The sequence below is a fragment of the Entelurus aequoreus genome, linkage group LG10 (genome assembly GCF_033978785.1).
Source record: "Entelurus aequoreus isolate RoL-2023_Sb linkage group LG10, RoL_Eaeq_v1.1, whole genome shotgun sequence".
Classification (NCBI taxonomy): Eukaryota; Metazoa; Chordata; class Actinopteri; order Syngnathiformes; family Syngnathidae; genus Entelurus; species Entelurus aequoreus.
In genome coordinates, this window is record NC_084740.1 from 3,203,456 (window position 1) to 3,227,190 (window position 23,735).

Consider the following 23,735-nt stretch of genomic DNA (forward strand, 5'->3'; position numbering starts at 1 on the left):
CTCACACTTCCGACATACCCACTCACCTCACCCTTCCGACATACCCACTCACCTCTCACTTCCGACATACCCACTCACCTCACACTTCCGACATACCCACTCACCTCACACTTCTGACATACCCACTCACCTCACACTTCCGACACACCCACTCACCTCACACTTCCGACATACCCACTCACCTCACACTTCCGACATACCCACTCACCTCACACTTCCGACATACCCACTCACCTCACACTTCCGACATACCCACTCACCTCTCACTTCTGACATACCCACTCTCCTCACACTTCCGACATACCCACTCACCTCTCACTTCCGACATACCCACTCACCTCTCACTTCCGACATACCCACTCTCCTCACACTTCCGACATACCCACTCACCTCTCACTTACGACATACCCACTCTCCTCTCACTTCCGACATACCCACTCACCTCACACTTCCGACATACCCACTCACCTCTCACTTCCGACATACCCACTCACCTCTCACTTCCGACATACCCACTCACCTCTCACTTCCGACATACCCACTCACCTCTCACTTCCGACATACCCACTCTCCTCACACTTCCGACATACCCACTCACCTCTCACTTACGACATACCCACTCTCCTCACACTTCCGACATACCCACTCACCTCACACTTCCGACATACCCACTCTCCTCACACTTCCGACATACCCACTCACCTCACACTTCCGACATACCCACTCACCTCACACTTCCGACATACCCACTCACCTCACACTTCCGACATACCCACTCACCTCACACTTCCGACATACCCACTCTCCTCACACTTCCGACATACCCACTCTCCTCACACTTCTGACACACCCACTCACCTAACACTTCTGACATACCCACTCACCATAAAAGTGATTAGTCCTGTGTGTTTCCCACTATGATACAGAGTAAAAGTGATATAATGAAGACAACACATGATGTAAGTGTCTATATTAGCCTACTATCAAAATGACTTTAAAAGTCTTATATAAGTGTTATAATGAAGATAACACATGATGTAAATTGTGTAAATGGTAAATCAAAAGAGAATACAATAATTTACAAATCCTTTTCAACTTATATTCAATAGAATAGACTGCAAAGACAAGATATTTCATGTTCACACTGAGAAACTGTTATTTTTTGCAAATATTAGCTCATTTGGAATTTGATGCCTGCAACATGTTTCAAAAAAGCTGGCACAAGTGGCAATAAAGTTGAGGAATGCTCATCAAACACTTATTTGGAACATCCCACAGGTGAACAGGCTAATTGGGAACAGGTGGGTGCCATGATTGGGTATAAAAGTAGATTCCATGAAATGCTCAGTCATTCACAAACAAGGATGGGGCGAGGGTCACCACTTTGTCAACAAATGCCTGAGCAAATTGTTGAACAGTTTAAAAACAACCTTTCTCAAGCAGCTATTGCAAGGAATTGAGGGATTTCACCATCTACGCTCCGTAATATCATCAAAGGGTTGAGAGAATGTGGAGAAATCACTGCACGTAAGCAGCTAAGCCCGTGACCTTCCATCCCTCAGGCTGTACTGCATCAACAAGCCACATCAGTGTGTAAAGGATATCACCACATGGGCTCAGGAACACTTCAGAAACCCACTGTCAGTAACTACAGTTGGTCGCTACATCTGTAAGTGCAAGTTAAAACTCTCCCATGCAAGGCGAAAACCGTTTATCAACAACACCCAGAAACGCCGTCGGCTTCGCTGGGCCTGAGCTCATCTAAGATGGACTGATACAAAGTGGAAAAGTGTTCTGTGGTCTGACGAGTCCACATTTCAAATTGTTTTTGGAAACTGTGGACGTCGTGTCCTCCGGACCAAAGAGGAAAAGAACCATCCGGATTGTTCTAGGCGCAAAGTGTAAAAGGCAGCATGTGTGATGGTATGGGGGTGTATTAGTGGCCAAGACATGGGTAACTTACACATCTGTGAAGGCACCATTAATGCTGAAAGGTACATACAGCTTTTGGAGCAACATATGTTGCCATCCAAGCAACGTTACCATGGACGCCCCTGCTTATTTCAGCAAGACAATGCCAAGCCAGGTGTTACATCAACGTGGCTTCATAGTAAAAGAGTGCGGGTACTAGACTGGCCTGCCTGTAGTCCAGACATTGAAAATGTGTGGCACCTGCAATAGCAGAAGGGAGACCCCCGGACTGTTGAACAACTTAAGCTGTACATCAAGCAAGAATGGGAAAGAATTCCACTTCAAAAATGTGTCTCCTCACTTCCCAAACCAAAACTGAGTGTTGTTAAAAGGAAAGGCCATGTAACACAGTGGTGAACATGCCCTTTCCCAACTACTTTGGCACATGTTGCAGCCATGAAATTCTAAGTTAATTATTATTTGCAAAAAAAAAATAAAGATGTTGTCTTTGTAGCATATTCAACTGAATATGGCTTGAAAAGGATTTGCAAATCATTGTATTCCGTTTATATTTACATCTAACACCATTTCCCAACAGGGTTTGTATTTCTTCTAGCACCGATGTATTAGACACCAGTAAGACACTTATCACCATTTAAAAGTGCTAAATCAGCGTTCTCTTGATGAAGTTATCTAATGGATAAGTCAAATGTTGTCAAACTAGAATGATCTGTTAACAAACAAACTATTGTCAGGTATGTCGGATCCAGGAAGGAGATTTGTGAAAGCAGCATAAATATCTTCTGCATTTGTCTTTTTATTGATTTGCTTGTCCTTTTATTGCAGTCGTCACAAAGAAGTGATCATTCATTAGGCTGCAGGGTGTCTAGTTCTGCTCTTTAGGTTCTATCTTATAGAGGAAGGATCCAAACCTGCTCCAATATTTGACATCTTCTGACATGACACTCCAACTCTACCAGTTGATGTTGACTCTTGAAAGCTGAGATGTCACACAGTAGCTACGCACGCTAATATTAATTACCCTTCCATTCTCTCCAGGCCTGGAGTTCCCCTGGGGGCCGAAGCCATTTGCAGAGGTGGTGGCGGGGCCCCTGCTCAGGAACAACAACAACAACAGGCAGACGACAGACAGCAGTAGTCTGGAGGGCCACTACGTAGGAGTCTACTTCTCTGCACACTGGGTGAGTGTTGCCACGCCGTCAGCCAATCACAGGCAGCCTGGCCTGAGGGGAGGAAGAAGGAGTTGCAAGTGGAACAGGAAGGTGGAGGAGGTGGTGCTGGTTCTCCATCGCCGGCCATTGGTCTTCAGGGCCATCGTTCAAAGGCAGCGCACACCCTAACATCCGCCTATTGTCTTTCTGCCGGGATGACTGAGCAGTGCTGGACAATGATCACACAAGTGTTGACTCAGCTGGCCCAAGCAGATTGTAGACACTTATATTGAAGTCATTGATGAAAGTGTTATGAATTGTAGAGAAAGCTGACATATTAATGTGTGAGAGGATCACTTAAGTGTACAATGTGGGACAATACAAACACCACACACCTCTTTAAAGCTTGATCATATGTGTCAACATAAACATTACAAACCTACTGCTTATCTACTTGAGCCAAACTCTTCAAGAGTGGCTGAAGAATACATTGGCTCTCACTTTCTTTTGTGTTTGCGCCTCCAAGTGGCGAAATATGTCATTGCAAGCAAGGATTACACATTTATGAAATTGCACAAAGATTTTTTGAACCTATTATATTAGTTTCTGGTAATGGTGTGAACTCTTCTTGTCTTCCACGTCTGAAGTACAGCAAAACACACCACTCAATCAATCAATCAATGTTTACTTATATAGCCCTAAATCACGAGTGTCTCAAAGGGCTGCACAAGCCACAACCACATCCTCGGCTCAGATTATATATATATATATATATATATATATATATATATATATATATATATATATATATATATATATATTTATATATATATATAAATATATATATATATATCCATATGTGTATGTATGTGTGTATATGTATATGTGTGTATATATATATATATATATATATATATATATATATATATATATATATATATATATATATATATATATATATATATATATGTATATATATATATATATATATATGTATATATATATATATATATATATATATATATGTATGTATGTATATATATATATATATATGTATATGTATATATATATATATTAGGGCTGCAACTAACGATTAATCTGATAATGGATTAATCTGTCGATTATTACTTTGATTAATAATCGGATAAAAGAGACAAACTACATTTCTATCCTATCCAGTATTTTATTGGGAAAAAAAGCATACTGGCACCATACTTATTTTGATTATTGTTTCTCAGCTGTTTGTAAATGTTGCAGTTTATAAATAAAGGTTTATTTAAAAAATAAAAATAAAATTATGCGCATAGCATAGATCCAACGAATCGATGACTAAATTAATCGGCAACTATTTTAATAACTGATTTTAATCGATTAGTTGTTGCAGCCCTAAAATATATATATATATATATATATATATATATATATATATATATATATACAAACAGACTATTTAGTAGTGACAACTAGGGTTGCAAAGGGGTGGAAATTTACCACGGGAATTTAAGCTGGGGAAGTTTGGAAATATTGTGGACAGCGTCCATGGGAATGAATGGGAATATATGGGAATGACAATATTGATATATTATTGGGCACTTGTCTATATGCTGCTGCATCTTTGTGGCATTTTTGACGTAGCTCTTTGCACAGTATTTGCAAATGTACACCGCCTTTCTGCCTACGTTGGTTGGGGTGAAATGTCTCCACACATCAGATGATATACGTGGCATTATTCTGTTTGTGTTTATTTAATCTTGTAAAAGACTAATGCAATGCCACACACAGATATAAATAGTCAGCTAAACAATTGGAGTAGTCTTTAAAAATATTTGACTGATGGACAAATGAATAGAAATAGGCTAGATCAGGGGTCGGCAACCCGCGGCTCCGGAGCCGCATGCGGCTCTTTGACCACTCTGATGCGGCTCAGCTACATGCATGCCAACCCCCTCAATTTTCCCAGGAGACTCATGGATGTCAGTGTCTCTCATAGACTACTCCCAGGGAAAAATAATCCTATTAGCACTCTAATTACTATATAAAGGGCGTGCCCTAATTGCACTGCAGTAATTGTCCTCTATAGCATTTACTTACAGCGTGCCAGGCCAGCCACATGTTGTATGTTGTTATTACTTGCTCACACAGGAGACAGCAAAGCATACTTACTCATCAGCCACACAGCTTACACTGACGGTAGCCGTATCAAACAACTTTGACACTGTTACGTTACAAATATGCGCCACACTGTGAACCCACACCAAAAAAGAATGAAAAACACATTTCTGGAGAACATCCCACTGTAACACAACATAAACACAACACAGCCATTACCCAGAATCCCATGCAGTCCTAACTCTTCCGGTCTACATTATACACCCCGCTACCACCAAATCCCCCCACACATCAACCCCCCCCCCCCCCCCCTCTTCGTGGTTGGTTGAGCGGAAGAGTTAGGGCTGCATGGGATTCTGGGTATTGGTACCGTCAGTGTAAGATGTGTGGCTGCTGATTTAGTAGCCTTGCTGTCTCTAACGTGAGCAAGCTAAAGCTGCATTCCACTTGTGGCCGAGCAGGTACACTGATTGGGCAGACTGTAGAGGGCGCCAAATGCAGTGTCATCACGCTCTGATATTCGGGAGTCTCCCGGGAAAAATGAGAGGGTTGGCAAGTGTGACGCAAGCGACATTCATCCAAAACTCGCGGGCAGCACTAACATCAAATTCCCACATTAAAGTGCGTGCCGGTGCGTGTGTCTGAGACCCCTGGTTAATATAGCACAAAGCATGTAAGCTTTGTATGCGGTGTTTTTCATTTTAAATTTTAAAAACATTTTTGTGGCTCCCATTACTTTCTTTAATGTGTGAAACTTGCCAAAATGGCTCTTTGAGTGGTAAAGGTTGCCGACCCCTGGGCTAGATGAATAAATGAACAGTCAATCAGCATGTTAAATCAAACTATAAGCTACATTCTTGTATGACAACAGAATGGCTAGCAGAACAGAAGGCAGAGGAAACTACACCTTTTCATTTAGTTGAACTTTACACATCACAAAAGAGGTCAATTTGGATCGCTAACGTTGTTAGCATAAATGAACGGGATTTAACATAGAGAAAATGAGCATCACGGCTAACGGAGAAATATTTTGGGTTCATAATGAGACTGTGGTGGTACATAAACCTAGCTAGCTAGAGATATTGGCCCCAAAATCATGTAACAAGTACAGGAACAGCTAGCTAGCTTGAGTGTAAGTCTGCTGGAGTAGTCTACAGGCATACAGTAACAAGCAATTACACCTCTATTACACTTAAATACCATAGAGCAAATATATTTACCCCATCAACACTTACCTGACTGGATGAAGTCCTTGGGCTCAAATACTAGCGTGGCCTCAATAGCCCTGCTGTAGTGTGTAGCATGCTAGCAATTATCTGGCCATGTGATGGAGGAATGCACTGCACATGTGATGGAGGAATGCACCGTGCAGGGTTGAAAAACTACTGAATTTGCATGAAATCACATTGTTTTAGCTAATAATCATGCTGCAAGATCTAGCATGTTGCATTCAATGTTTATTCCCATTAATCCCGTCAATTCCCATGGAAAGTTTCCAACTTTGAATATTCCCGGAATTTTGCAACCCTAGTGACAACATCAAACAGGCTTTGCTGTGATGTCATCTCAACAGTCTCCGTAACGCAGCTGTCTTGTGCCCTGCAAAGCATTCTAGTCCAGTCAGGATTAGAAATAATTGACTTGTTCCACTGTTGTTGTTTTCCACTAGTGCCCACCCTGCCGCAGTTTGACCCGTGTCTTGGTGGACTCGTATCGCACGGTGAAAGAGTCGGGTCAAAAGTTTGAGATAGTGTTCGTCAGTGCCGACAGGTAAGGAAGTAGTGCATGCTGGGTCTCAGGTGTGTGTTCATTCTTCACACTTCACCCTGTTACACAACTCTGTAGGTCCGAGGAGTCTTTCAAGCAGTACTTCAGCGAAATGCCCTGGTTGGCAGTGCCATATTCAGACGAGGCTCGACGATCACGACTGAACAGGCTTTATGGGATTCAAGGTAATGGTGTTGTTTTCAAGTTGTCACCTTGTGTAAATGCTCAATAAAAAGAGAATACAACAAATCCTTTTCAACTTATATTCAATTGAATAGACTGCAAAGACAAGATATTTCATGTTCACACTGAGAAACTTCCTTTTTTTGCAAATAATCATGAATTTAGGATTTAATGGCAGCAACACATGTCAAAAAAGGCATTTTTACCAGTGTGTTACATGGCCTTTCCTTTTAACAACACTCAGTAAAGGTTTGGGAAGTGAGGAGACACATTTTTGAAGTGGAATTCTTTCCCATTCTTGCTTGATGTACAGCTTAAGTTGTTCAACAGTCTCCCTTCTCATATTTTAGCCTTCATATTTTCAATGTCTGGACTACAGGCAGGACAACACTGTGATAGGACAATCTGTACTGAGTGAAAAACATGAAGTCATATTACAGTATCTGTCAAGTATTAGCCCACATGTTAGGATTTGTTTGTACACAGCTAGCTAAACAGTATGTGCTATCTGTCATGACACACATGACGTGCTGCCTGTATCATGATCAATATAAAGTGACTCACTCCATGGACAGTTGTCTGTTTGGTCCAGCTGGCCGGGGATTGTTTTTTCTGGTTTATTTGGGGTAAGCATGCCATTTATGTCAAATTGGCTTGTCTCCAAATTCCACATTTGCAGCTTCATGTCATGCCGACCTCACTCTCTCGGCTTCTGTTTGCTCCAACATCTCACTCCTCCTTCATGCGGCAGTTCATCCTCAGTATATTCAGCTTCTAAAATATAAGGTAGTGAATCCTCATTTGTCCAAAAATAGTTGTCTTTGTTGTCTGTTCCCAAGTCTGCCATGATTAGAACACACACACACATGTTTTGTTTCCAGTAGTACTATTAGTGTGTATACAAAACGTTGATGGAGGGTTTTGAAGTTGTTTTCGAGGACTTTCAAGGCTACAACAGTAACTCCCATTCACTGCATCTTCCAAGCCTTTTTTTATCATCTTTAAAATCCTAATAAAAAAATAAGACGTGTTCTTGTAAACGATAGGCAACATTCCAAAAAAAAAAGTGCAGTTCCCCTTCAAGGAAAATATGTTCATGTCAGTGGAAAAATAAGGTTGATATAAGAGAATCATACCTTTTCCTGTACTTCCAACTATGCCTTGTGTTATTGAGCAAGGCATACCTGGCTTTCCTGCAAAGTATGTGAGGAATGTTGGACTTTACTTCACAAGACCACCCCTCACTGTGCTCCTGGTTCTTGTCTGCTTCTGATAAGCCTGACAGATTGTGATCATGGGCAGCGACTACTTCCAAATGTGCCGCAGGATCGATTCCCCCGGATTACTCCCTGGTGGCAGTTTGAGCGTGTCACTGAGACAGTGTTCACTGCCATAGCTTGAAAACATTTCTTACAATGGAAACCGAGTGCTTGTCAGAAAAGGTCTTGCATGAAGTAAATGAGCCATTTCTCCCAAGGTATACCCACCCTGATCCTGTTGGACACAGAGGGTCACATGATCACACGACAAGGCCGGGTGGAGGTGCTAAACGACCCGGAATGCCGTCTCTTCCCTTGGCACCCTCGGCCCGTGCTGGAGCTCAGCGAGTCAAACGCCGCACAGCTCCATGATGGGCCCTGTCTCGTCCTGTTTGTGGGTAAGTCCCAACTCTTTATCGAGGTAGCCAGCTTTCATCTTCCACTTAGCCAGCTTTCATCTTCCACTACACAACTAATCACGTTGAGCACTATAATAACTTAACAACTAGAAGAGGCAATTGCGTGTGAATGCTCCAATGCTGAAGTTGAACTTAAATGCTGACAGAATGTAGTATGAATGTAAGAATAGTTGGAATGGTTTGAATGCTGAAGAGTTTGAATTTCCAGGAAAACCGAAATTTGCTTTGGAACTTGGGAAAGTGTTAGTTTGAATGTCCAGGATGAGTGGAATGTGTTGATGTTGGAATGGTTTGAATACCTTGATAAATGTGGGAATTGTGCAACTTAGAAAAATGTCCCATTCATTTCAATGGGAACTTCCTGGAAATTTGGGAAAAGCGGGATTTTTTGAAAATAATTAGGAGCATGAATGTCCTAAATGAACTGAATTGGTTGGTGTTAGAATTGTTTACATCGGACAAGAAATGTTGAAGTAGTAAATGGTATTGGGGAATTTGGGGAATTTTTTTGAACTTGGTAAAAGGGTAGTTTGAATGTCCAAAATGGTGGAATGTGTTGAAGGGGGAATGGTTTGAATGGGTTGAAGAATGTGGGAATTGTGGAAGTTTGAAAAATGTCCCATTCATTTCAATAAGAATTTCCCCCCAAAAATTGGGAATTTCGGGAAAAGCGTGAATTTTTTTGAAAATGGTAAAAAAAAAAAAACTTGAATGGTCTGTACAAGTTGAAATGGTTGGTGTTGAAATTGTTCAAATCCGTGGAGAAATTTTGAAGTAGTAACATGTTGAAATGAGAAATGGTATTACGGAATTCCTGGAATTTTGGGAAAAACAGGGAATGTTTCCAGTTCAAAAAACAAACTTTGTTTTTGGTCCTGATTAAGAGGAATGTTTTGACGGTGGAACGCTTGAAATGCGTTGAAAAATGTGGAAGGAGTAGTCGCCAGAAAAAAGGGTGGAAATAGGGCTTTGGAAAAGCAGGAATTCTGGAAAATCCTGGAATTTTTTTTAACTTGGAAAAAGGGAAGTTTGACTGTCCAGGATGAGTGGAATGTGTTGAAGGCGGAATGGTTTGTTTAGGTTGAAAAATGTGGGAATTGCGCTACTTGGAAAAATGTCCCATTCATTTCAATGGGAACTTCCTGGAAATTTGGGAATTTTGGGAAAAGCGGGATTTTTTGAAAATGATGAGGAGCATGAATGTCCTGAATGAACTGAATTGGTTGGTGTTACAATTGTTCAAATCGGGCAAGAAATGTTGAAGTAGTAAATGGTATTGGGGAATTTCGAAAACATTTTTGAACTTGGAAAAAGGGTAGTTTGAATTTCCAGGATGGTGGAATGGTTTGAATGGGTTGAAGAATGTAGGGAATTGTGGAAGTTTGAAAAATGTCCCATTCATTTCAATGGGAATTTTCCCCAAAAATTGGAAATTTCGGGAAAAGCGGGAATTTTTTTGAAAATGGTAAAAAAAAAAAACTTGAATGGTCTGAACGAGTTGAAATGGTTGGTGTTGAAATTGTTCAAATCCGTGGAGAAATGTTGAAGTAAGAAATGGAATTCCTGGAATTATGGGGAAAAACAGGGAATTTTTCAAGTTCAAAAAACAAGTTTGTTTTTCGGCCTGATTAAGAGGAATATTTTGACAGTGGAGCGCTTGAAATGCGTGGAAAAATGTGGAAGGAGTAGTCGCCAGAAAAAGAGTGGAAATAGGGCTTTGGAAAAGCAGGAATTCTGGAAAATCCTGGATTTTTTTTTAACTTGGAAAAAGGGAAGTTTGAATGTCCAGGATGGTGGAATGGTTGATGTTGGAATGTGTTGATGTTGGAATGGTTTGAATAGGTTGAAAAATGTGGAAATGGTGGAAGTTTGAAAAATGGCCAATTCATTTCAATGGGAACTTTCTGGAAATTTGGGAATTTTGGGAAAAGCTGGATTTAAAAAAAATTATTAGTAGCATGAATGTCCTAAATGAGCCGAATTGGTTGGTGTTAGAATTGTTTAAATCGGGCAAGAAATGTTGAAGTAGTTAATGGTATTGGGGAATTTCGGGAATTATTTTGAACTTGGAAAAAGGGTAGTTTGAATTTCCAGGATGGTGGAATGTGTTGAAGGTGGAATGGTTTGAATGGGTTGAAGAATGTGGGGAATTGTGGAAGTTTGAAAAATGTCCCATTCATTTAAATGGGAATTTCCCCCCAAAATTGGAAATTTGGGGAAAAGCGGGAATTTGTTTGAAAATGGTAAAAAAATTTAAAAAAAAAACGAATGGTAATGGTCTGAACGAGTTGAAATGGTTGGTGTTGAAATGTTTCAAATCCATGGAGAAATGTTGAAGTAGTAACATGTTGAAATGAGAAATGGTATTACGGAATTCCTGGCATTTTGGTAAAACCGGGAATTTTTCCAGTTCAAAAAACAACTTTGTTTTTGGTCCTGATTAAGAGGAATGTTTTGACAGTAGAATGGTTGAAATGCGTTGGAAAATGTGGAAGGAGTAGTCGCCAGAAAAAAGAGTGGAAATAAGGTTTTGGAAAAGCAGGAATTCTGGTAAATCCTGGAATTTTTTTGAAACTTGGAAAAAGGGAAGTTTGAATGTCCAGGATGGTGGAATGTGTTGAAGGTGGAATGCTTTTAATAGCTTGAAGAATGTGGAAAAGGTGGAAGTCTGAAAAATGGCCAATTCATTTGGAATGGGAAAAAATGTCCCGGTAAACCTGGAATTCTGGGAAATTTTGCAATTTGTGAAGGGAAAGCCTGCGATTTCCAAATAGGCTGAACAGTTTGAAGTTGGAACGCTTTGAATCGGGTGAAAAATGTGGAAGGTAGAGCGCACCAAAATGTGGAGAAGAAGTTGAATAAGAATTAATAGATAAAGTTGGTGTAGGAAAGATGTGTGAGAATGAAGAGCAGAGAGGAAAAGGTCATGTCAAACGTCAGTATTCAAGGACAAAAAGGTCATGTCAAACGTCAGTATTCAAGGACAAAAAGGTCATGTCAAACGTCAGTATTCAAGGACAAAAAGGTCATGTCAAACATCAGTATTCAAGGACAAAAAGGTCATGTCAAACATCAGTATTCAAGGACAAAAAGGTCATGTCAAACATCAGTATTCAAGGACAAAAAGGTCATGTCAAACATCAGTATTCAAGGACAAAAAGGTCATGTCAAACATCAGTATTCAAGGACAAAAAGGTCATGTCAAACATCAGTATTCAAGGACAAAAAGGTCATGTCAAACATCAGTATTCAAGGACAAAAAGGTCATGTCAAACATCAGTATTCAAGGACAAAAAGGTCATGTCAAACATCAGTATTCAAGGACAAAAAGGTCATGTCAAACATCAGTATTCAAGGACAAAAAGGTCATGTCAAACGTCAGTATTCAAGGACAAAAAGGTCATGTCAAACGTCAGTATTCAAGGACAAGTTTGAAACAAATGTGTATATCATGTTCAACTATGGAATTGTCTTTACAATGAGATAAAAGATTGTAGAATTATATTCCAATTCAAAACAATAGATAAAGACAGAACAATAAGATTTGCACTGTCCTCAAATCTAAACATCAAACATGGAAATGATCAGCTGGACTCTCAACACAATTGACAAAGTCTTTTCGAGAAGGAAAAGAGGTTCGGGGGAGCCTGGCTGCCCTGATGGAAGCATTGCTGCGGGGTACGTGAGAGACTCCTGGGATAAATGGAGAATCATGTGCCTCTCAGTCCTTTCAATCGAGGACGTGGAAGACATCTACCTATTTGGAACTGTGATCGCTGGGCACCTGCTGATTGGGCTGGGCATTGCTCTGGTGTATCGTCAAATTCGGAAGACGATGGCAGCCACTCAAGGAGCCCAACGGCTGTTCGTCGCAATGGAAGGATTGGGTCGGGCTGTGGGAACACAGACTGTGGCGATTTCTGAACTGAATCGCAAAATGGATCTCATCATGGAGAAGCTTGCTGAGAAGGAGAATTACATTGAATTTGAGAGGAACCAGCACGGACACAGAGCAGGCAAGTCATTGTTTGGACTGCTCAAAGAAAACAACATCCTAATCTACGATTTGACTCCCTCGAATGGCCTTGACGCAGGAACAGGCTGTTCTGAAAAACTCCCCCGAGGACTCCTCAATGATGGACGCTTTTGACCTTCCTTTTTTTCAATAACACCTGGTGTCGAACTTTGAGATCGGCCCCAGTCCTTAAAAACAATTCAACATCTCACCCAAGTTAATTGGGCATACATGCACGCATCCGCCCCTTCCTCAACCAACGCCTTCACCACTGCTTAATTCCTCTTCGGAGTTGTGGACGGCTGAGTAGCGCTTTATAGCGGCAGCCGGCCCCCCCCCCCCCCCTGTTACGAGTTGTTGTGATTATATGTATCATGTTTATGTGTGCTATGCTATGTGAGGTTTTTTTCCTTGCACTCAGTCTGGACCCCCTCCCAAGGGTCCAGCCTTAGACTGATACTTTTTTTACTCTTCCCCCTTTCCCAATATCACCTTTTTCCCACCTTTTTAAAGGAGCGCCGTAAGTGGCTGATCCGTTGGCGGTCCCGTCTTGTCTCCCTGTAACGTATGTCTGCTCTTAGTGGGACTGTGCCCAAAATGTCATTTCAGTTCTTATGTGTCTTGTACATGTTAAAGAATGGACAATAATAAAGCATCTTGAATCTTGAATCTTGAAGATCATATGGACAGCCGTAATTGTCTACATTTTGCTTTATATTACTTCTCTTTTGTCTGGTTTTGTATTTGTTTTGTATCATTCCGTGAGGTGTATATTACTTTTTCTGTTCGGTTTGTACTCTTATGCACTTGTTGGTTTTTGTTTGTTTTCATGATATTTGGATGTATTTGTTTGGTTTGTATGCTTGTGAATGTGGACTATCCATGAAGTAAGACTACTTATTATGTTGAAGGGGGCAGGAAATATCAGATGTTCTTGTCAAGCACAGCTGTGTAAATATGTCTTTAGTTGTTAGAGTTTCATTGTCTGTTGATGAAAAATGCACATCAATGAAGGAGATAAATACAAAATGAAAGGAATGTTTGGAGCATTCACACAATGACATCATTTCTTATTGTAACAATCGTATTTAGGTAGATATAGCACATTAAATGTCAAAGTTAAGTGTAGCTACAATGAATAAAGGAGACATGTTTAAAGAGACAGGGGAAAGTATCTTTAGACTCTTAAAGTAGTTTTCTAATGAATACAGAGCATTATAACGTGTGCAGACCTCATCGTCATCTTCCACTTGCTCTCACTTTCATTCTCTCCTGGTTCTCCTCACTCACTGAAGATGCTGAAGAGGCAGGAGAGCTGGAGCCAGCCAAGCAGCTGATCCAACCTCTGGCTGAGAAGATCATGACCAAGTACAAAGACAAGGAGGAGGAGACGCCATTGCTCTTCTTCGTGGCCGGAGAGGTGAGATAAGTCACTCTCAAGTCCAACATAGTATTTGTCACACCTTCATTCAGCTCAACATGAGGTCATGTTGATGATGTATACTTCTTATCAACGTTCCCTCTAAGGTGCGCGCCTGTGCAATTGCGCACTGCTCAAGCGTCCTCTGCGCACGGCAAATATATGCCACGCACAAAATCAAATAAAAAAGTATGGCTCTATCAATGTTGTCCTGGCTAGCAGTCCCTCCGTTAAAATCCTTAGGTGGAGGTGAAGTGGCATCGGAGTCTGTGTCTCTCTTTACTAGCTTCGTCGAAGCATGTTGCTTTTGTAGCTGTTTCAGCAGATTTGAATTGCTGTTTTGGGCAGTAGACGGGATCTTTGATCCAAGACACAACTTACATTTAACTCAAATGTTCTTTTCTTTGTGCTCGACAAAAGAAAAGTAGTGAAAATATCTCCATGTTAAGAAACTCTGCTCCACCATGATGTCTTGTTAGTAAACACAGACACACACACACACACACACACACACACACACTCACACACACACAGTGCGCCTCTTGTGACACGGGAAGATTCAGAAGGACGACACCGCAGCAATAAAACACACTCAGATCTTCTCAGTTTCTAGCCGATACATCAAAAATAAGGTAAAGTAAGGCAGTAACGCATCATGTAGTAACGCTAACTGAGTTACTGAATATAAAAAATAACGCGCTAGATTACTATTTACCGCCGAAAGTAATGGCGTTACAGTAACCAGGTAGCACTCTGCTCTACGTCATGTGACCTTCATGTGACCTTGTGGACTACTAATGAGAGCCACTCTGCTCTACTTCATGTGACCTTGTGGACTGCTAATGAGAGCCACTCTGCTCTAATTCCACAGAGATGGCTTTCATTTCCTGTAGACTTTTAATTTCAGATCAGATCTCACTTCCTGTCTGAGGCCCGTCTTACCTTTCTGTCCAGAGCCTCACACACACACACACACACTCTCAAGACACACACACAGACATGCACACACTCACTTTCTCACCCACACAAACAGACAGACCCACACTCACACACAGACACACACTCAGACAGACAGACAGACACACACATACACTCTCAGACAGACTCACACACTCACACAGACAGACAGACAGACAGACAGACAGACAGACAGACACCCACAGCAGCAGGTAGTTGACTGTTGAGCAGCATGACACAGCAGAGGGTCTGGGTTCTTGGCTGACTGACACATGACAATTCAACTTGCAATTAAAGATTTCTTGTCTTTTCTACAAACCCCGTTTCCATATGAGTTGGGAAATGGTGTTAGATGTAAATATAAACGGAATACAATGATTTGCAAATCCTTTTCAAGCCATATTCAGTTGAATATGCTACAAAGACAACATATTTCATGTTCAAACTCATAAACTTTATTTTTTTTGCAAATAATCATTAACTTTAGAATTTGATGGCAGCAACACGTGACAAAGAAGTTGGGAAAGGTGGCAATAAATACTGATAAAGTTGAGGAATGCTCATCAAACACTTATTTGGAACATCCAGGCAAATTGGGAACAGGTGGGTGCCATGATTGGCTATAAAAGTAGATTCCATGAAATGCTCAGTCATTCACAAACAAGGATGGGGCGAGGGTCACCACTATGTCAACAAATGCCTGAGCAAATTGTTGAACAGTTTAAGAAAAACCTTTCTCAAGCAGCTATTGCAAGGAATTTAGGGATTTCACCATCTACGCTCCGTAATATCATCAAAGGGTTCAGAGAATGTGGAGAAATCACTGCACGTAAGCAGCTAAGCCTGTGACCTTCCATCCCTCAGGCTGTACTGCATCAACAAGCCACATCAGTGTGTAAAGGATATCACCACATGGGCTCAGGAACACTTCAGAAACCCACTGTCAGTAACTACAGTTGGTCGCTACATCTGTAAGTGCAAGTTAAAACTCTCCTATGCAAGGCGAAACCGTTTATCAACAACACCCAAAAACGCCATCGGCTTCGCTGGGCCTGAGCTCATCTAAGATGGACTGATACAAAGTGGAAAAGTGTTCTGTGGTGTGACGAGTCCACATTTCAAATTGTTTTTGGAAACTGTGGACGTCGTGTCCTCCGGACCAAAGAGGAAAAGAACCATCCGGATTGTTCTAGGCGCAAAGTGTAAAAGGCAGCATGTGTGATGGTATGGGGGTGTATTAGTGGCCAAGACATGGGTAACTTACACATCTGTGAAGGCACCATTAATGCTGAAAGGTACATACAGCTTTTGGAGCAACATATGTTGCCATCCAAGCAACGTTACCATGGACGCCCCTGCTTATTTCAGCAAGACAATGCCAAGCCAGGTGTTACATCAACGTGGCTTCATAGTAAAAGAGTGTGGGTACTAGACTGGCCTGCCTGTAGTCCAGACATTGAAAATGTGTGGCACCTAAAATAGCAGAAGGGAGACCCCCGGAATGTTGAACAACTTAAGCTGTACATCAAGCAAGAATGGGAAAGAATTCCACTTCAAAAATGTGTCTCCTCACTTCCCAAACCAAAACTGAGTGTTGTTAAAAGGAAAGGCCATGTAACACAGTGGTGAACATGCCCTTTCCCAACTACTTTGGCACGTGTTGCAGACATGACATTCTAAGTTAATGATTATTTGCACAAAAAAAAATAATGTTTATGAGTTTGAACATGAAATATGTTGTCTTTGTAGTGCATTCAACTGAATATGGCTTGAAAAGGATTTGCAAATCATTGTATTCCGTTTATATTTACATCTAACACCATTTCCCAACTCATATGGAAACGGGGTTTGTACATAAATCTTTCTGGTTTGGTTTTGCTTTCTGCACAATTCAGTGTGTTACCTAAAGTGAGTGTGTGTCTTTTACACACACTCTTCCTCACCTGGACTACCACACTGCTCACCTCTCACCTGGACTACCATACTGCTCACCTCTCACCTGGACTACCACACTGCTCACCTCTCACCTGGACTACCATACTGCTCACCTCTCACCTGGACTACCACACTGCTCACCTCTCACCTGGACTACCATACTGGTCACCTCTCACCTGGACTACCATACTGGTCACCTCTCACCTGGACTACCATACTAGTCACCTCTCACCTGGACTACCACACTGCTCACCTCTCACCTGGACTACCACACTGCTCACCTCTCACCTGGACTACCATAGTGCTCACTTCTCACCTGGACTACCACACTGGTCACCTCTCACCTGGACTACCATACTGCTCACCTCTCACCTGGACTACCATACTGCTCACCTCTCACCTGGACTACCATACTGGTCACCTCTCACCTGGACTACCATACTGCTCACCTCTCACCTGGACTACCATACTGCTCACCTCTCACCTGGACTACCATACTGCTCACCTCTCACCTGGACTACCATACTGCTCACCGCTCACCTGGACTACCATACTGCTCACCGCTCACCTGGACTACCATACTGGTCACCGCTCACCTGGACTACCATACTGGTCACCTCTCACCTGGACTACCATACTGCTCACCTCTCACCTGGACTACCATACTGGTCACCTCTCACCTGGACTACCATACTGGTCACCTTTCACCTGGACTACCATACTGCTCACCTCTCACCTGGACTACCACACTGCTCACTTCTCACCTGGACTACCATACTGCTCACCTCTCACCTGGACTACCACACTGCTCACCTCTCACCTGGACTACCACACTGCTCACCTCTCACCTGGACTACCATACTGCTCACCTCTCACCTGGACTACCACACTGCTCACTTCTCACCTGGACTACCATACTGCTCACCTCTCACCTGGACTACCATACTGCTCACCTCTCACCTGGACTACCATACTGCTCACCTCTCACCTGGACTACCATACTGCTCACCTCTCACCTGGACTACCACACTGCTCACCTCTCACCTGGACTACCACACTGCTCACCTCTCACCTGGACTACCACACTGGTCACCTCTCACCTGGACTACCATACTGGTCACCTCTCACCTGGACTACCATACTGGTCACCTCTCACCTGGACTACCATACTGGTCACCTCTCACCTGGACTACCATACTGGTCACCTCTCACCTGGACTACCATACTGGTCACCTCTCACCTGGACTACCATACTGGTCACCTCTCACCTGGACTACCACACTGCTCACCTCTCACCTGGACTACCATACTGGTCACCTCTCACCTGGACTACCATACTGGTCACCTCTCACCTGGACTACCACACTGCTCACCTCTCACCTGGACTACCACACTGCTCACCTCTCACCTGGACTACCATACTGCTCACCTCTCACCTGGACTACCACACTGCTCACCTCTCACCTGGACTACCACACTGCTCACCTCTCACCTGGACTACCACACTGGTCACTTGACAAAGCTCATGTTTCCATTAAAACTCAGCAGAACTTCTTCAATCCAGAAGTCCACTGACTCGCCATCAAACACACGTTCAAATAATTCTCCTCACTTTGAAACTATCCATGACCTCTGACCTGCTCCATGTGGCCACGCCCTCACCTTCCCTAAGATGCTCTTCACCGCCCTTATTTCAACTGTTTACCTTCTTCTTTGGAACTCCTCACCACCCAGCACACCTATTCTTGACATCTTTGTTGTTTTTATTCTTGTGATTCTGTACGGTGTCCTTGAGTGCCCAGAAAGGTGCCTTATAAGTCAAATGTATTATTATTATTATTATTATTAATATATAAAAATCCATTAGTGACTGCAATCTTCCAAGGCAACGACAGACTTTTTTATTCAGCCTCAATCATTCAGGAGAACTTTCATGCTGCTTTAAAAGCTGCCTTCTCCCTTCATTGTTGTAACCATGGCGACCAGAGGCTGTAATGCCGACATGTTTAAGGGTGATAGGAAGCATTGTACAGACTTTTATTACAATATTATACTAGAATATTGCATTCTAGTATCAGTCATCTATGTTGCTTCCTTCTGAATGTTCTGGACACTTAAGTGGATTGTTCACTAAAACTCTATTACTGCTTATTTGTAATCATATCTTTAAGTGAATTGTTCACTAAAACTATTACTGCTTATTTGTAATCATATCTTTAAGTGGATTGTTCACTAAAACTCTATTACTGCTTATTTGTAATCATATCTTTAATTGTTCTTAATGAATGTTGAAAACTTTCACAGCTTTGACATTGGAATGCTCCACATTCCGTAACTTGGAGCTTTACTGATACCATGTTTGCCTTTTAGACCTTGACATACTTATCAATATATATCTTGCATGGTTTGTTAGCAGTTATCCTCCAAACTACTTTTATTGCTTCAAACATATTTTGTCAGGATTCTAAGAACATTACTGTCATATTTTGCATGTTCCAAGTAGAACTCACAAATATACATGATTCCAGGCATTATTAGACATCTTGCATGTTGGGTTTAGGAGTTACAGGTGGGCCCACCTGTCGTGAGATATATACTGTACATGTTATCCCTCATGAAGACTTCACCTGTAAAGTCAAATTGTACATCAACAGAATGTTTAGGATGCTAACACTGCAGCCTCACACAGTGGACAGAGAGCAGAGAGAATGTGCCGGAACACAAGTCAGTCACACAAAGGAATCACTCATCTTAGGGACGTCTTAGACCAGTGTTCAACTCAAGACCCGGGGGCCCGCAATACCATTAACAGTGGCCCACCACGTCATTCAATTGGGCCCACTAAATGATTTATTGTGGTTTGCTACATCATTCAATGTGGCCCTGCACATTATTTAAAGTGGCCCTCTGAGGGCAGCCATCATTGACAGCCCTGTCTTAGAGATCTGGACTATTGAGTCAGTCTTGGAAGAAGTGTTGCCAGTAGACAAGTTCTAGACTGGACTCTCACTATTATGTTAGATCCACTATGGACTGGACTCTCACTATTATGTTAGATCCACTATGGACTGGACTCTCACTATTATGTTAGATCCACTATGGACTGGACTCTCACACTATTATGTTAGATCCACTATGGACTGGACTCTCACACTATTATGTTAGATCCACTATGGACTGGACTCTCACTATTATGTTAGATCAACTATGGACTGGACTCTCACTATTATGTTAGATCCACTATGGACTGGACTCTCACACTATTATGTTAGATCCACTATGGACCGGACTCTCACACTATTATGTTAGATCCACTATGGACTGGACTCTCACTATTATGTTAGATCAACTATGGACTGGACTCTCACTATTATGTTAGATCAACTATGGACTGGACTCTCACTATTATGTTAGATCCACTATGGACTGGACTCTCACTATTATGTTAGATCCACTATGGACTGGACTCTCACTATTATGTTAGATCCACTATGGACTGGACTCTCACACTATTATGTTAGATCCACTATGGACTGGACTCTCACACTATTATGTTAGATCCACTATGGACTGGACTCTCACTATTATGTTAGATCAACTATGGACTGGACTCTCACTATTATGTTAGATCCACTATGGACTGGACTCTCACACTATTATGTTAGATCCACTATGGACTGGACTCTCACACTATTATGTTAGATCCACTATGGACTGGACTCTCACTATTATGTTAGATCAACTATGGACTGGACTCTCACTATTATGTTAGATCAACTATGGACTGGACTCTCACTATTATGTTAGATCCACTATGGACTGGACTCTCACTATTATGTTAGATCAACTATGGACTGGACTCTCACTATTATGTTAGATCCACTATGGACTGGACTCTCACTATTATGTTAGATCAACTATGGACTGGACTCTCACTATTATGTTAGATCCACTATGGACTGGACTCTCACTATTATGTTAGATCCACTATGGACTGGACTCTCACACTATTATGTTAGATCCTCTATGGACTGGACTCTCACTATTATGTTAGATCCACTATGGACTGGACTCTCACTATTATGTTAGATCCACTATGGACTGGACTCTCACACTATTATGTTAGATCCACTATGGACTGGACTCTCACTATTATGTTAGATCCACTATGGACTGGACTCTCACTATTATGTTAGATCCACTATGGACTGGACTCTCACACTATTATGTTAGATCCACTATGGACTGGACTCTCACTATTATGTTAGATCCACTATGGACTGGACTCTCACTATTATGTTAGATCCACTATGGACTGGACACTCACTATTATGTTAGATCCACTATGGACTGGACTCTCACTATTATGTTAGATCCACTATGGACTGGACTCTCACACTATTATGTTAGATCCACTATGGACTGGACTCTCACTATTATGTTAGATCCACTATGGACTGGACTCTCACTATTAGGTTAGATCCACTATGGACTGGACTCTCACACTATTAACTAGATCCACTCGACATCCATTGCACCGGTCGCCCAGGGGGGGGGTCCCCACATCTGCGGTCCCCTCCAAGGTTTCTCATTGTTATCCCATTGGGTTGAGTTTTTCCTTGCCCTGATGTGGGATCTGAGCCCAGGATGTGGTTGTGGCTTGTGCAGCCCTTTGAGACACTGGTGATTTAGGGCTATATAAGTAAACATTGATTGATAGTTCAGAAGCATGTCAATGTTAGAGCATGAAGTGATAAGTCTGATCAGATGTTCTTCTCAGACAAACTGAACAATGAGAATAATCAATAAAGACAAAGTAACCAAGACAAAGTAATCAAAGACTAAGTAACCAAGACAAAGTAATCAATAAAGACTAAGTAACAAAGACAAAGTAATCAATGAAGACTAAGTAACCAAGACAAAGTAATCAATCAAGACTAAGTAACCAAGACAAAGTAATCAATAAAGACTAAGTAACCAAGACAAAGTAATCAATGAAGACTAAGTAACCAAGACAAAGTAATCAATCAAGACTAAGTAACCAAGACAAAGTAATCAATAAAGACTAAGTAACCAAGACAAAGTAATCAATGAAGACTAAGTAACCAAGACAAAGTAATTAATCAAGACTAAGTAACCAAGACAAAGTAATCAATCAAGACTAAGTAACCAAGACAAAGTAATCAATGAAGACTAAGTAACCAAGACAAAGTAATCAATAAAGACTAAGTAACCAAGACAAAGTAATCAATGAAGACTAAGTAACCAAGACAAAGTAATCAATCAAGACTAAGTAACCAAGACAAAGTAATCAATGAAGACTAAGTAACCAAGACAAAGTAATCAATCAAGACTAAGTAACCAAGACAAAGTAATCAATAAAGACTAAGTAACCAAGACAAAGTAATCAATCAAGACTAAGTAACCAAGACAAAGTAATCAATCAAGACTAAGTAACCAAGACAAAGTAATCAATCAAGACTAAGTAACCATTGGCCACTCAGTGTCTCATTCAGTTTCTCATGGTTCCTCCCTCTAGGACGACATGAGCGACTCTCTGCGGGACTACACCAACCTTCCGGAGGCTGCACCGCTGCTCACCATACTTGACATGTCAGCACGGGCCAAGTACGTCCGTGACGTGGAGGAAATCACGCCGGCGGTGGTGGAGAAGTTTGTTGGCGACTTTCTGGCCGAGAAGCTGAAACCAGAGCCAATCTGAATCAAAGAAGTCCAAATATGAACATGATAATGGACTTGATTCTTCATCATCATCATCATCATCATCATCATCAGCTGTTCATCCTTCACTTTTTTATTGACTTTTTAACTCTTTTCTTTCTCTCCATGGAGTCACTCCTCCTGTGGTGCCTTGCATTGACTATACACTTAATATATATGCCCCGCCCACTTGATTACATCATCACTTCTGGATTCTAGAGCCCAGCGGACCTACAGTACTACTTACTCATTTCTATTTGGAGTTACAAAAAGGAATAAAGTGATTGCAGAAGTTCTTGTGACGCTCACTTTTAAGTAGCCTACAAACAGGTGTGTCCACTAGTGACACATCTGGTCCACTAGTGACGGGTCTGGTCCACTAGTGACACATCTGGTCCACTGGTGACACATCTGGTTCACTAGTGACCCATCTGGTCCACTAGTGACACATCTGGTCCACTAGTGACACATCTGGTCCACTGGTGACACATCTGGTCCACTGGTGACACATCTGGTCCACTAGTGACGGGTCTGGTCCACTGGTGACACATCTGGTCCACTAGTGACGGGTCTGGTCCACTAGTGACACATCTGGTCCACTAGTGACGGGTCTGGTCCACTAGTGACAGGTCTGGTTCACTAGTGACAGGTCTGGTTCACTAGTGACACGTCTGGTCTACTAGTGACACGTCTGGTCCACTAGTGACACGTCTGGTCCACTAGTGACGGGTCTGGTCCACTAGTGACGGGTCTGGTCCACTAGTGACAGGTCTGGTTCACTAGTGACATGTCTGGTCCACTAGTGACAGATCTGGTTCACTAGTGACACGTCTGGTCCACTAGTGACACGTCTGGTCCACTAGTGAC

The 23,735-nt window shown here is 41.8% G+C and overlaps 1 protein-coding gene across 1 annotated transcript in view; it reads left to right on the forward strand.

Moving 5' to 3' along the window:
• Nucleotides 1–23,407, forward strand: part of nxn (nucleoredoxin) — a 95,272-nt gene extending 71,865 nt beyond the window's left edge. Inside the window, exons 3-8 of the mRNA XM_062061996.1 lie at nt 2,971–3,113; nt 6,862–6,962; nt 7,038–7,144; nt 8,620–8,799; nt 14,131–14,255; nt 22,687–23,407. Coding sequence (XP_061917980.1) covers nt 2,971–3,113; nt 6,862–6,962; nt 7,038–7,144; nt 8,620–8,799; nt 14,131–14,255; nt 22,687–22,869 — 839 coding nt within the window. The 3' untranslated portion in view covers nt 22,870–23,407. The remainder of the gene's footprint in view (nt 1–2,970; nt 3,114–6,861; nt 6,963–7,037; nt 7,145–8,619; nt 8,800–14,130; nt 14,256–22,686) is intronic.
• Nucleotides 23,408–23,735: the final 328 nt, after the last annotated feature.